Source organism: Punica granatum, chromosome 1, assembly GCF_007655135.1.
Source record: "Punica granatum isolate Tunisia-2019 chromosome 1, ASM765513v2, whole genome shotgun sequence".
Lineage (NCBI taxonomy): Eukaryota > Viridiplantae > Streptophyta > Magnoliopsida > Myrtales > Lythraceae > Punica > Punica granatum.
In genome coordinates, this window is record NC_045127.1 from 8,319,530 (window position 1) to 8,333,990 (window position 14,461).

Consider the following 14,461-nt stretch of genomic DNA (forward strand, 5'->3'; position numbering starts at 1 on the left):
GGATTATGGATGTAAAAGGCCAAATTGGGCGTGACATTGAAAATCAACAACAGCTGGGATGAGACTGGCAATTGAGGGTGCGTTTGTTTTTTAAAAAATTTTCAACTCAATTCCACTTATTTTCAATTCAACATCGCAATCATTACTTTTTTTATTTTTAAATTTTTTTAAACAATTTAATTCAATTTTTAATATTAAATTCTCTCAACTATTCATTACTTTTTCACAATTCAACAATACAATAATTACTTTGTCTCAATTATTTATTATTTTTTCACACATTTTCTCATAATTCAATAATACAATCACTACAAACTAATTAAAACTAAAACTCAACTCAACTCAACTCTAAATTCAAACGCACTCTGAGGCATTGTTTGATTATGGAATAATTTTTTTTACTCTATTTCACTTTTAAATTTATTTATTTTCAATTTAATAATACGATTATTATTTTTTAAAACTTTTTTTTATCTTAACTACCATTTAATTATATTTTTAATACAAAATTCTCTCAATCATTCATTACTTTTTTTTCTTTTTTTTTTATAATTCAACAATACAATCATTATTTTTTAATTTTCTTATTTTACTTTACAACTCAATTAAATATATATAGACATAGTCAGAATGGAGTTGAATTTAACTCTACTCTATTTCCAAACAAGATACACTGCTCTAGCACATTTTGTACTTCAATTGGTTCCAATCTTATGTCAATCCACTTCGCGTGGCATTCTGCATGTTCCGTGCTATAAATCCAAACTAAGACTTGACCTCCCTTCTGGAACACCCCGCACACATTAAAAAAAGAAAAAGAAAAGGGTCGGGAGCTGCGGTGGTGGCCTTGAGAGGCCACCACCCCATAATTGGGGTCAATAGCGGGAATGGCCGCAATCGAGGTCACGCCGTAGAAATCGAAGGATTGTGGTCGCAATCAAGGCCACCATCGCCAAACCACACCGACTCTTTCCTCCCTTTATTTATTTTCAGTCCGACCCTTCCTTTTCTTTTTCAAAATTATTTTTATTGAATAAAAAAATGTGGGATTCACTTATCGAATAATATGGCTATACGTGATTTCGTTAATGTTTAATTAGCTAACACCGTTAGAATTGGCAAAATATTTAACAACGAGTTAGATTGAAGACTAAAACAAAATATCGTATTTTTCTATACTATTTTCGAGAGATCGTGTTAAAATTGAAAATTTGAGTAATTAAATATTGTGCTTTTGTACGTAATTAATGTTTCTATTCGCTTTTTTCCTTCCCCTAAAGTCATAAACGATTTCGCTTTATGTATATAAGAACTTGAATTTCTCTCTCTCTGGATATATATATATTATTTACATTTTTATAAGATAATAGTAAGTATTTATTTTTTTTATCATAATTCACTTTATTTTTTTAATCTTCCTCACTATTTATCTGGACATGTCTTCTCAATACATATGTTTTTTTCTATTTATATCTATTTGTAATATATGTGATAAAATATTCAGCGCAACGTGCTGGTATCGACTTAGTTATATTTATGCTCCGTTTGATTTCGCAATTAAAATTACAAAAATTTTTAACTTTAACTTTAATTCAACACACTACACAACAAAAATACATATTTCCCAAGTCAAAAATTTTAACTCAACACACTACACAATCATTTATCATTTTTCACGATCAAAATCAAAATTACTTTAACTTTGAAATCAAAGCGCACCATTATATTCTCAACCTTGTTATCCTAAAATAACCCTCGCATCGTGATGTTTTGAGCCAGTTCCAACTTCCAACTGTACATGTACACGGACCAAAGGTAAAATAATAAAAATAAAAAATAAAAATATAATTAAAAAGAATTAGAGTGATATGAAGGAAGATGAGACTGTAGAAGAGTTGTGTTCTTCCTCGTATCGTGTATAGTTCCTGTCTTGCAGCTGAAGTCAGCTCGGAGGATTCGCATATCAGAGAGAAAGAGCGCGAGAGTGCGTGAAGTGATGGAGAGACTGCAGCGGATGTTCGCCGGCGCCGGAGGAGCCCTGGGCCACCCGCCCCCCGACTCCCCGACCCTCGATTCCTCAGAGCAAGTCTACATCTCCTCCCTCGCCCTTCTCAAGATGCTCAAGCACGGTAACCTCCTCTCACCCCAAATCTGCTCGGGTTCCGAATTAGGGTTTCTCTTTGCGTACTTTCTGCTATCATATGATTAGAGAGGGGAAGGTCCTTCTCGTCATATCAATGAAGTGCCAATTAGGGTTCGAATTCCGTCACTTTGTTTAATTATTGGGATTTGAATTTGTTTGTTGTCTTGGCACGTTGAGCATCCGAGCTGTGGTAGGAGGCGCTGCGCTTGCCTGGGAAGCGAGAAATGATTGCTTGCTCTGCCATTATATTTATATTGTTTGTGTAGTCAAAGCATCGATCTTTTTCTCGGATGAGTTGGACCTGTTCATTCTTATTCTGCGTTAGACCAATCTTTTCTCTGTGCTGACTCGCTAGTTGCCATATATTTATATCGGCATTGGGGATTTTGGTTGGGAAAAAGAGAATCCGTTTCTAATGGGAGTTCTTATTTTGTGCCTGGATTTCTAATCCTCTGCTCCTCACGAGCTGTTTCTTTGGGGATCTAGGGAGAGCTGGAGTGCCCATGGAAGTGATGGGTTTAATGCTGGGAGAGTTTGTGGACGAGTACACTGTTCGTGTTGTAGATGTCTTCGCGATGCTGCAGAGTGGAACTGGTGTTAGTGTTGAGGCAGTCGATCATGTGTTCCAGACCAATATGCTCGATATGCTCAAACAGACTGGAAGGTACTCTACTCTTCTATTTGATATGTTGGGAAGATCTTTTTATTGTTTCTCAAGTCTTAGAAGCCTGCAACTCAGTGTGATTCTTCTACTCTTATGTGAAGGGATGTTTTCCTACTCTAACCTCTTGGATAACATCGTGGGTGTATATATTTTTACTCACTTTTTCCCTTCTAATAAAATAATCATAAACATGACAACAGAACTGTGAATGCTGGTGCTTAAGTACATATTAACGATGTCCTATGTTCATCGTACTAAATATCTACCTATCCTTGAATAGATCATCAGATGTGACGATAGAACTAGGAGCCATTCAATCATTTGAAACTGATTTATTGTTGGAGATTAAATGCAAAGGATGATTTTTCTAATTTCATTTGGATGAGGGTTCCAAATGCTTGAGCATTTTTCATGGCATGTGCAACTGATAAGAGGAAAGAACTGCAGAACTTGCTTATTTGATACTAGACCATTCAAAACTTGTCAGCAGATCTGCCACATGGGTTTGATGAATCTACAGTTCTGCTTCCGCCTCTTGGCAGGAGCAACATTTCTATGCATGGCATGAGTAACAGTTGCTTTCGTTTATTTGTTGATGCAGACCAGAGATGGTGGTTGGCTGGTATCATTCACATCCTGGATTTGGCTGTTGGCTCTCTGGTGTTGACATAAACACTCAGCAAGTAATGTTCAGTACAACTTATGTTACTCTCTATATTTTTGCACAGCTCTGTGCTCTGAACTAGTCTCAGCTGATCCTCATGTAGCAAATTTACTCTGTTCCAGCATGATTCTGGCGGTGTTGTCACACCCACACATTTGCAGTTATTTTCCTGCGACATATGCTAACTGAGATTGTTGATGATAGGTCAGGGCTTGTTGGACACATGACAGTTTTATATGGCTTTTCTTTTTGCTCTGCTTTTATGGAGCCTCAAATGGCACAAGCTTGCTTCTGTATTCACGCATTCTTGAAAGTTCTTTTGTTTTACTTGTATTCTCTGTATTTGTCACTGTAGAAAATGTTCGTTCTGCAAATGTGATCTGATCTGAGGTATTATCATGCAGCTATTCACATCAGGGAGTTGAGTTTACTGATATCCTCGATTAAATTGAATGCAGAGTTTTGAGGCTCTGAACCAGCGTGCTGTTGCTGTGGTCGTGGATCCCATTCAGAGTGTTAAAGGGAAGGTGGTGATTGATGCCTTCCGCTTAATCAACCCACAAACCATGATGCTTGGCCAAGAACCAAGGCAGACGACATCTAACCTTGGACATCTCAATAAACCTTCAATCCAAGTGAGTAGTACTGGCTAACTTTTGTCTCAACTCTGGACACGGAATGATGTATGAAATGATCTATGGGTTCATGTGGTCTGATTGACTTGTCTCTGCAAATTCCCAGGCACTCATCCATGGGTTGAACAGGCATTATTACTCCATAGCCATCAACTACAGGAAAAATGAGCTTGAGGAGAAAATGCTACTCAACCTTCACAAGAAGAAATGGACTGATGGTTTGACGCTTCGCCGCTTCGATGCACACTCCAAAACCAATGAACAGACTGTTCAGGTTTATAAAGATTTTATGTTCTAAATACTTTTTATTTTTTGGCTTGGGCTGCTGCGTGCATACGAGAAATCAATTGGTCCAATTTAATACATGCAGGAAATGCTAAACCTAGCGACCAAGTATAACAAGGCAGTGCAGGAGGAGGACGAGCTACCACCTGAGAAGCTAGCCATAGCAAATGTCGGGAGACAAGACGCGAAGAAGCACCTCGAAGAGCATGTCTCCAACCTCATGTCTTCGAACATAATTCAGACCTTGGGAACCATGCTCGACACTGTCGTGTTCTAGTTCTAGGAAGGTGATCATTCATTGGTCGGGTTCCATGTCCCTCGTCCGCCTTGTCATCTCCGCTTCAAACAGAAAGGATGTTTTGGGTCGTGCAATGTATTGTAGCAAAAGATAGTGGTTCATTACTCACAACTTCCATTTGATCCTATTTGCATCAATTGTCTCCCCCCCCTCCCCTCTCCCGTCAAGGGGCCAGTTTCTCATTTGCCATGCTCTTTAGTATTTTATGTCCGTTCGAATTAATCACAACAAATTGTATTTCAACTAAACGTTGGTAGGTTATAGCCATATCAATACATCGATGCCAAGCATGGTGAAAATGTGTGGTTTAAACGTGGGCCTGCTTATTGAGAAGCTCGAGAAGCATAAGCTCAAGGACCCTTCTCCGGCTGACCTTTACGTGATCGAGGAGCCCACGAACTTTGATTCGGATGACGATGATAAGAGGCTCAACCCGGAAACTATGAGGAAGAATTTCGAATTGTTTGAGAAGAAGTAGAAGCACCACGAGGAGTTGCTTAACAACTTCGTTGAGTGTGTTATAAACCTTGTTATCCCTTTGTCTTCATTTCTTCTCGTAGGATCGAAGCACACCCTTGTTTATAATCCTCATTGATAAGCCCCGGTTAAGAGTCATGATTCGATTCTCTCTGTTGGAAGCGACAAAAGTCCCCGGGATTCAGTTTCAACCATGTAGGAGTTCGGCACATTTCACTAATGAAAAATGTGAAAGAAAGTAAGCCGAAAATTAGTTTAAATCTCTTTTTATTTTTTAAATTATTTTATCCTTAACATTTATTATTATATTAAAAATTGCAAATGAATGTTAAATTTTAAACCAAAATGATTTTGCGATTCACGAATATATTAAAAATTCTTTAAAAATTACGTAAGTAATTTCTCAAATCATGCAATGTGGCCTATACTTAATTTTTCTAAACTTGAAGGGAGGTTATGCATTTTATCAAAGAAAAAGAAAATTTATAAGAGAGATTATTTTTGCAATTCCAAAAAAGGAACCTTAAAAGTAATCACCCTCTTAACAAGCGCGCCTTCTCGGACTTCAAAAAAGAAAAAAACGAAAACGTGGCAGTTACCTGCATGCCAATGCCAGCTGCCGACCGCCCGGCGAGAGCTTCGTTATTGTCCCTCCTCCACTTCACTTCGTCTCCACCGCTTCAGATTTCCCGACCAGAGAAGGCGACAATGGCGAAATTGGTGAGGTTGGGATTGAGGTCCACGACCATCATCATGCGTCGGTCAGTTTCCAACTCCGCTTCCAGCGGCCGCTCCACCGCCCTCCTCCCCCAGCACGGTGGCGTTGCCCGCAGCTTCTTTGGCTCCTCTGTCCCTCCCGTCGCCTCCACCACCAACAGATATCTCCCTTCCGGTACATTCGCATTTCCCATCGGTAATTTACATTTGATCACGGCGATTGCTTTTGTTCAATGTTCCGTGTCTTGAATTCGTTTTCCTGCATGAGCAAACCGCTAAGGTCGCAGCAGGTCACCGTTCGTCGAGACGGGCACAGGGAGTGTACGTCGGTTCAGCGAAGATATCACTCGTAGTCCGAACATCAAAGATTACGTGATTTACTACGCGTACAAGGACCTCATGGCGGATACTTGGGATGATCTTTCCGATTCAGTCCTCTACGATGTGAAGAGTGCGCTGTCCAGGAACACGGACGACAAGGCCGGTCAGGAGATCCTAAAGAACGTCTTCCGAGCTGCTGAAGCAGTGGAGGAGTTCAACGGTGCGCTGACATCATTGAAGATGGAGCTCGATGACTGTGTCGGGATGACCGGAGAGGTACAAGAGATCAGAAAAGTGGTCTGGATTGAACAGAACAAAGACCTCGTTAGATTGTCGGGGGAATGCTTTCGGAATTGCTTTGAAATTTGGCGAACACGGACATCAAATATTTGATAATTTGTAGTGCAGGATGTGAAACCGTTGCCGGATGAGCTCACCATGGCGCTTCGTACATTCTTCAAGAGGTACGCTGACTACTTGGACTCTTTCGGGCCCGAAGAGTCCTATGTAAGGAAGAAGGCGGAGATGGAACTGGGAACAAAGATGATTCATTTGAAGATGAGATGTGCCGGACTCGGTTCCGAGTGGGGCAAGGTAACAGAATTAACTTCATTCATGGTGTTGAAACCTTTACGGCAGCAGATTCGATTCGGAATGTCTTACAGCAGAGACTGAGATACACATACATAGCATCCTGGTTCGGTTGTGGTCTCTCCTGTCTTTATCAGTGCGGTGTTGCTTAAGTTTATATCGGTCATGTTCCGACTGCAGGTCACTGTCCTCGGGACAACTGGACTTTCGGGATCGTATATCGAGCAAAGAGCTTAGCTTGGAGGAGCAGCATATGAATAAGCTGCTGTTCAGGGTGTGATTTCTGCCTTTAGAATAGGAAGTGCAGGGTCCAAGAAACTCTCAGTTGACAATGGAAATGCACATTGCAGAGGTTTTCGGCTTTAGTCTGCAATCAAAGGTTTTTTTGTTGAAAGAAACGAGTCTTTGTTCGATATGGTTTTCTTAATTGGAATCGAAACATGGGTGTTGATGCCGATATTAAAACTCGACTGATCGAATTTAAACATGCTATATATTTGTGATGAGTAAATTTCGAACCGACAAATATACAGAGCATCTAAGGCCTAGCTAGGAATCGAGGAAATGAAATGAAATCCCCGTAATTAGCACCGAATTCGTTAACGGTCACAATTAACGACCTTGTGAACTCATATCGGAGATTTTCGGAGCTGGTCGGAGGTGAGGGAGATCAAAGACTGGAGCTTGGCGATGGCGGATGTCTTATCAGGCGGGCACTTGGAGAGAGCGATATGCAACGACTGGAGGGCCTCGTCGAGCTTCCCGGCGGCTAACGCCGCACACCCTGCCCTGTAGGCTTCATCAGCCACTCGGACATCGTACTTCGCCGCCTCGGCATCGTAGCCCCGACTCCTAGGGGCCGAAGCGGGCGGAGACTGGAGGAGGGCAGTGGCACGGGCGTACTCCAGGTCGGCGGTCGCCGCGTTGATCTCCGCCATGAGAGCTTCGGGCGTCGACGGGAACGAATTCACCCCGTCAAATACGCTCCAGTGGTGGCTCCTCCCTTTAGATCCCATCACCTCCTGGCCCTTCAACAATCGGGGATCGATGCAATCCACTGGGTCACGGATGGAAGAAGAGTTGCGGCGCAGATCGGAGATCGTCCGGAGGGAGAATTGGCGGAAGCTGTCAAGCGTCTGGATCAACGGCCACCGAGAGACACCCAACCGAACTTCACCGGAGGAGAGGGAAACTCCGGGAAGTAGAGGAATAACAGGAGGAGAGAGAAAGGGAGGCCCAGCCCAAAAAAGGGCTGGGCCTTTTTAAAATGGGCCATTGAGCTAGCCCGGGAACACTGGCCCAATACGCATGATGACAGTGTCGTTGCGTGAAAAATGGCGGGAAAATTACTGATAGCCAACCCCTAGGGCACAACGGCTTCATCATAGTCTCATTCGTCTTCCGAACTCTGCAATTTCGCCTGAACTCATTCGCTTCATCGATCGCTCCACTGTGAAACATAGAGCTGATTTTCATGGAGATCGACGACGTCGATGAGGAGGAAGTCGGATTCTCCAGGAACTATTTCCTGGCCAAGGAATCGGGGAGCTCTTCCTCGAAGAAGTCCGGGCGAAAGGTCTCCGACATCCAGGTCGTTGATGAACAGGTCGGGTTCACTCTCTGCTCGTATAAAGTCATGGACTTTCTTTCTGTTCACGTGCAAATGTGCTGAGATTGGAAGCTTGGACTGAAGTGAGGACTGACGTTTTACTTCCTCTTGTTAAATGGGTGTGCAGGAGTTGATAGCAGCAGTGGCTAATATTGAACCTAAGCACGAGAAGGAAATCGCAGCCCTGAAGGATAGCTACAAAAGCTCGTACTCCGAATGGGTTTTCCTGCTTAGGTATCATAACTCTTCTGTTTCTTCTGTTTAGCCTTTGAAGGACTTGCGCAGTCAGTGGTTTACTTTATGATCATTTGGAGTATGATCGCGGGGGATGGCATTTGCTGCTCTATTTGGCGTCACAACTGACTTGGCTAGGGGTGGGACTCATTTGAAGTTGTTTCTGACTGTCATTTTTCAGTCTAGACAGTGGACATTGGTGAATAGATAGTCAGAATATTTGGCTTGTGATGGGTGAAATCATAGATAAGGGTTTTGTATGGAGATTCTCAGCTTTAGTAGAAGAGGTCATGATTGCTGAGGAGGAAGATTTTTCAGTGGAGAAAACTATTCTCGACTTTTTCCAATGATTTTCTTCAGGCATAATTTTAAGATTGGCATTTTATAGTACTCAATATTATTGCTGTTATTGGGTTATACTCTTCTTGCATATTAGAGCAGTACTTCCAGACAGTTCTGTGTTTTTGAACTTGGTCAATGTCTATTGCCCAAGTTGGTGCACATTTCGTATTGCATATATTGCAGCTTATGCTTTTCTTGTAAATGCTGAATGAACTTAGTCGGGATAAAATGTGGCCTTATGACTAATGTCTTTCCTTCCATTACTTGTCTTCCATAAGCTATAAGTTGCATCTTCCTCCATAATTGTGATTTTTTTTTAAACGTTGTCTCTTACTTTGCTCTCCAATCAAATGCAAGGTGTGGTTTTGGCCTGCTATTTTATGGATTTGGATCTAAGAAAGCCCTTATCGAAGATTTTGCATCAACAGCACTATCTGAGTATACTGTAGTCGTAGTCAATGGATACCTTCAGTCCATCAATGTAAAACAGGTACTTCTACTTGTATCCATTGTGTATACGGTTCCTTTTCGCTGATCATTGGCTTATAAGAAGAGATCGTACTTCTTATATGTTCAGAGCTGATTTTTGTGGGGAGAGTGTTACGGCTGTGTTGTAAATCCTTGATATCTTTTAGGTTGTGGTTACTGTAGCCGAACTTCTCTTGGAATTTCTAAAATCTAGGAAGAAGTCTCCCAAGGCGAACTTGCCTAACCTTCAGCAGCCATTTAGCTCTCGATCCATGGAAGATCTTTTTTCTTTCTTGGATGGATCATGGATGGAAGGAAATGATTGTTTTGTATGCGTCGTTATTCATAATATCGATGGACCTGGACTAAGGGACTCTGACACTCAGCGATGTCTTGCACAACTAGCTGCTTGTTCCAACGTACGGATTATTGCCTCTATTGATCATGTAAACTCACCTTTGTGTAAGTAATCTTGTCCTATCCCCCCCCAACCCAAACTTTCAAATTGCTATCGTCTAGACATGAATTATCTTGTAACTTACCTCTACTCCTTAGTATATCTCTCTCATTTTCTGTCATATGATTCAGCCAGATGCTTCCTGCACTACATCTGCACTTTGAAAATCATGCTTGTATCATTCCAAAATGGATGTTTTTGAAAGATCTTGCCAACTGTAAGAGCTAGAAAAGTTCTTCCATTGACTAGCAATGGGGTTTGCTTATGCATCACCAATAAAATTCACTGGAAAGAAATAACGGCAGCATTTTGTGGAGAAAAATTGCAAGTTCCAACCCTGAAACAGTTTGTCCCACTAAACTTATTATATATGTCCATGAATTCTTTGACAGTGTGGGACAAGAAGATGGTTCATACACAGTTCAACTGGTACTGGCTTCATACTCCAACCTATGAACCATACAAGATTGAAGGAATGTTTTTCCCTTTGATCCTGGCACATGGAAACACGACTCAAAGCGCCAAAACAGCCACGATTGTACTGCAGAGTTTGACGCCCAATGCTCAGAGTGTGTTTAGAGTACTTGCAGAATATCAGATGTCTCACCCCGATGAAGAAGGCAAGTATCCTTGCATGATTCAAACCAATATAATGGGAAATTCTTACATGGAGAAGAAGAGTTAAAAGCTAGTCGATTGCAACCTTAGAATAATATTTTTCCTGTGACAGGCGTCATGGCAAAAGATAGTTGTGATGATTTATGAATGATGGAGTTTCCCGTTACCAGAAATATACACCTTAAAAACAAACGCTTTGTGACCATATCTTTTGCATCATTTTACAGGTATGCTGGTCAGCAGCCTGTATGCGACCTGTAGAGAGCGTTTCCTAGTGAGCAGTCAGGTCACACTGAACTCCCATCTGACCGAATTTAAAGATCACGAGTTGGTGAAGATCAAAAGGCATCCCGATGGAGAGGATTGCTTGCATATCCCTCTTGCGAAGGAGGCTCTTGAGAAATTGCTATCGGAAATCAACTAAGGTATGGATAATGTGCGATCATCAACCACGTTCTTGATACCTTAGTTGGAGAGGAAAGAAATTTAATATCACAAGACCAGTTCGGAGTCGAGCCGAAGAATTTGCTACTGCAATCGGTTGAAGAGGAAGGAAACTGGAGACTATTCTCAACAAGCTGTGCTGGACAGGATTTATGTTATCTACTTGGAGGGAAAGGAACTCAGGACTCTTCATAAACAAGCGATTGGAAGAGAGATCGCTGGTCTTGCTTTAAAGTTAGTTATTGTTTTGTTGCTAATCGGTTTTTCTTTAGCGATCCGATGTAATTAGGTTCTTTGAATTGTTCTGCCTCGCTCTGTTTTCGTTAGTTTCGTGAAGTTTCAAATTTATCAACAAATTGCACTTGTTGATAATTCATACAAAGTCAAAGAGTGGGTCCCATTTATATCACTTTTTTTTCACAACAAAACGACATAATTCATATAAAGTCAAAATGTGGATTTCATTTATACAATCATTTTTCAAAATCAAAATCTGATTTTAAAATTCTATCATGAAACCAGACCCAGCGTAAATATGTGTTTCTTACAACTGATAACTCAATATCAAATCTTTATCAATTTCCAGAAACAATTTTGGATATGCAATATTGTCGAAAGTACCATACTGTTTAGTGTTATGTCCAATCGATATGTGGATTCAACAGAAGTCATTATATTATATTATCATCCTTTGAGATGAACATATTCTATTTCTGTCATCACTGCAACTGCACAAGGTTCACACATTTGTATAACACGAGATGTCTCGCTATCGAACAATAACCGATCACGACGCTAACTCGGCACCATGCACTCTAATATGTCCATACCTCTTTCAACGTCGACTTCCATTTCATGAAATAAGAAAGGAGCCGGGGACTTTAGCTTTTGCTTTATTGGGTGTTTCGTGCCTTTGTCAAATTGATGTCTCTTTGAAAGTTAATCTGTATGTTTTCTCAGATGAGATTGGATTGGGTTTTCAAGCAATCCATCATACCCATCAATTGTACATTTCCGTAATGCGGGAAAAAAAAAAAAGAAGACGAAAGCCTTGTTGTCTCGATCTTATGGTCCTTTTCAATTTATGAGTAACGTGACTATCGGATAAAATACACAGACGTCCATGATCTTTTCCTAGTCCGCATGATATTACCAACACCAACTTTGCTTGCGTTGCGTGGCATTTAATCCTCCATTATGATAGTTGACAAGAACTTGCTCTATTACATGAGTGTGTTTACAATCAAGAGCATCTTAAAAGTGCACTTTTAATTATATCCCAAAAAATAATAAGAGAACTTACCATTTGATAAGAGTCTTATCATATATCCATAATAATAATTTTTTTTTACAAAATAATGATTCATTTAGTAAAATAATAAGTTTCTTGTTAAATAAATAATTAACTCTTATTATTTAACAAGTAATTTTATCGGAGGCGGGGACAATTATTTGCTTTTTTTTAGGGGGTCTCCGAACAGAAGATTATCTTCTCATGTAATATTAATCAACTTTTCGTTGCTGTAAGCATAATCCAAAGAAAAGTCAAGAGTAATTAATTAACACAAGGAAAGAGAACGAAAAAGAAGAACCCTTTTTCTTGCTGACTAATTAATAGTCATTAGACGAGACCTCGAGATGAAATTGAAACTCGAGGCCGTCTGATTCGATTGATTACGCAACGAGAGCTGATAATTTAGATATGGTCGCTGTTACAATAAAATAATATGATCTTGAGTGACACCCCTATATTGTCAGCTTCATTGGATGGTTCTAATATGTTGCAGTGTAACGACAATAACAGCCAACATCAATCCGTCAATTATTTGGAAACTAACAAAGAAAATTTACGTAAGATAAGAAAGCGGATCGTGCCGATGATCCTCGTCGAGCTATGTATGAGTGTACTCGGTGCAAAATTTTGATATAGCTTACGCGACCACATCGAGAGATTTTGCCATGCCATCACGCAGTGGGTGGGACGGAGGAGTGGATTTTTTTCTTTTTATGTTATCATTCCGGGTCCATTTGGCAAACATTTCTCTTGGTGCTATCATTCATCATCCCCAACTTATAATTCGATATGGATCCATCTTTTAGTTAAACTTGCCTAGGCGATGATGCATTTTCATTAAAATGCAAATTCTTTAACCAACTGATGATAACAAGTCTATCAAGTGTATCGTAATAAATAAATAGCCACTCTACAAAAATAAACTCTTCATTTTTTTAAAAAGAGAATACCGCGCGCTTTTAATTAAAATCAAGAGATTCTAAGCGCTCGTTCGTCGAATTTTCCACTCTCTCTCTCTCTAGATCGAATGTTATCTGTTGCTTTATTGCTCCGTCGCCAGCAAAAAATAATAAGACCGTAAATTGATGAATTTCCAATCAAATCATACGCATATAGATGTATGTATGTATGATACACAGGGTTATTAATTCATCTAATTATTATATATTTTATTTTAAGAAAAATGAAACGATGATAACATTAAAATTGAAATATCGAAAAAGTAATGCTAAAATTATGTAAGTGTTTGCTTATCGATATGATTTTCTTCACGAACAAATTATAGGAAAGAAGTCAAAAATAGAGTGAAGCGCAATAGTGTACGCCTTAACCCGTTGATTTAGAGATCATAGACTTGATATCTAGTGAGATTACCCGTGTCTCTTTATTAATTATTTAGAATTTTATTTTTCATTGTCCTAATACCCATATTAGAATACTTTTTTGGCAGCACAGAGTTGAGCCCCGAATTCGTCTTAAGAAACCCCAAAATCCGACCCAAAGTCCTCTCATTGACAAATAAAGAGTGATAATAGTTGTAGAGAAGATAATGGGAAGAAGCAATTAAGTGATGAAGGAGAGGTTGAGAACTTCATAACAACAACATTGCTAGTGAAGATAGAAGGGAAGAGAGGAGAGCTTCTGACCTTTTATGTTAGAAGTCAAAGTTGAATGGGGTTTACTTGACCCGGCCGGTTCAACTTTCACTCATACAAATCATTATAGTAGTATTACAAATCAGCGTATTTTACCAGAAAAAGTAACCGAAAGACTAAAATAGAAAAACAACGAAAGGTGCCGGACCCAAGTAGATAAAAAAAAAGAAGGTAGGGTGAAAATAAAAAAGTAGTTAAATTTAGTGGGGTAAGAGTATAATTTTTTCCTTTAGGTAAATGAAAGGAGGGAGAGAAGAGAAAATGAAAGGAATAAAAAGTATAGAAATTCAAATAAAAAGAGGAGAGGGAAAGAGTGAGTTAAAAAATGCCACGTGAATGGTTTCGTTCAATTCTTGACGGAAGCTAGATAGAAGGGCTCCTCTGATTTGTTTTTTAACTATCGAGATTTTATGCGATGTAAAAAATAATTCGAGAGTAGTCGGTGCAAAATCGATCTTTTAAGGGTATATTTGGCAGTTTTGTCAAGAATGGATGGTTTTTGATGAAGAAGAACAATCATCACTAATGGCAAGCGTTCAAAGCCA

General features: G+C 39.8%; 3 protein-coding genes across 3 annotated transcripts; all 3 read left to right on the top strand.

The window, feature by feature from the left end:
• The first annotated feature begins 1,875 nt into the window (after positions 1 to 1,875).
• LOC116192891 (26S proteasome non-ATPase regulatory subunit 14 homolog) lies at positions 1,876 to 4,871 on the top strand. Its single transcript, XM_031521586.1, has 6 exons — positions 1,876 to 2,129; positions 2,630 to 2,807; positions 3,409 to 3,490; positions 3,930 to 4,106; positions 4,213 to 4,380; positions 4,477 to 4,871. The coding sequence occupies exons 1-6, from the start codon at positions 1,997 to 1,999 to the stop codon at positions 4,666 to 4,668; spliced, it is 930 nt and encodes a 309-aa protein (XP_031377446.1). The 5' UTR covers positions 1,876 to 1,996; the 3' UTR covers positions 4,669 to 4,871.
• A 949-nt stretch (positions 4,872 to 5,820) lies between these two features.
• On the top strand, positions 5,821 to 7,208 carry LOC116192413 (succinate dehydrogenase subunit 5, mitochondrial-like). Its single transcript, XM_031520960.1, has 4 exons — positions 5,821 to 6,058; positions 6,164 to 6,480; positions 6,613 to 6,798; positions 6,976 to 7,208. Exons 1-4 carry the CDS (start codon positions 5,875 to 5,877, stop codon positions 7,030 to 7,032), a joined length of 744 nt encoding a protein of 247 aa, XP_031376820.1. The 5' UTR covers positions 5,821 to 5,874; the 3' UTR covers positions 7,033 to 7,208.
• Positions 7,209 to 8,037: 829 nt separating this feature from the next.
• Positions 8,038 to 11,376, top strand: LOC116192412 (origin of replication complex subunit 2). Its single transcript, XM_031520959.1, has 6 exons — positions 8,038 to 8,401; positions 8,532 to 8,638; positions 9,338 to 9,470; positions 9,616 to 9,910; positions 10,298 to 10,525; positions 10,751 to 11,376. Exons 1-6 carry the CDS (start codon positions 8,270 to 8,272, stop codon positions 10,945 to 10,947), a joined length of 1,092 nt encoding a protein of 363 aa, XP_031376819.1. The 5' UTR covers positions 8,038 to 8,269; the 3' UTR covers positions 10,948 to 11,376.
• Positions 11,377 to 14,461: the final 3,085 nt, after the last annotated feature.

Bases quoted from the DNA above. Each gene is read 5' to 3' on its own strand.
- LOC116192891 (XM_031521586.1), top strand. From the start codon at position 1,997: ATGGAGAGACTGCAGCGGATGTTCGCCGGCGCCGGAGGAGCCCTGGGC. The intron at 3,491-3,929 runs GTAATGTTCAGT...AATTGAATGCAG, and splicing joins TTGACATAAACACTCAGCAA to AGTTTTGAGGCTCTGAACCA. The intron at 4,107-4,212 runs GTGAGTAGTACT...GCAAATTCCCAG, and splicing joins TCAATAAACCTTCAATCCAA to GCACTCATCCATGGGTTGAA.
- LOC116192413 (XM_031520960.1), top strand. From the start codon at position 5,875: ATGGCGAAATTGGTGAGGTTGGGATTGAGGTCCACGACCATCATCATG. The intron at 6,059-6,163 runs GTACATTCGCAT...CAAACCGCTAAG, and splicing joins CAACAGATATCTCCCTTCCG to GTCGCAGCAGGTCACCGTTC. The intron at 6,799-6,975 runs GTAACAGAATTA...TTCCGACTGCAG, and splicing joins TCGGTTCCGAGTGGGGCAAG to GTCACTGTCCTCGGGACAAC.
- LOC116192412 (XM_031520959.1), top strand. From the start codon at position 8,270: ATGGAGATCGACGACGTCGATGAGGAGGAAGTCGGATTCTCCAGGAAC. The intron at 8,402-8,531 runs GTCGGGTTCACT...ATGGGTGTGCAG, and splicing joins TCCAGGTCGTTGATGAACAG to GAGTTGATAGCAGCAGTGGC. The intron at 10,526-10,750 runs GCAAGTATCCTT...ATCATTTTACAG, and splicing joins GTCTCACCCCGATGAAGAAG to GTATGCTGGTCAGCAGCCTG.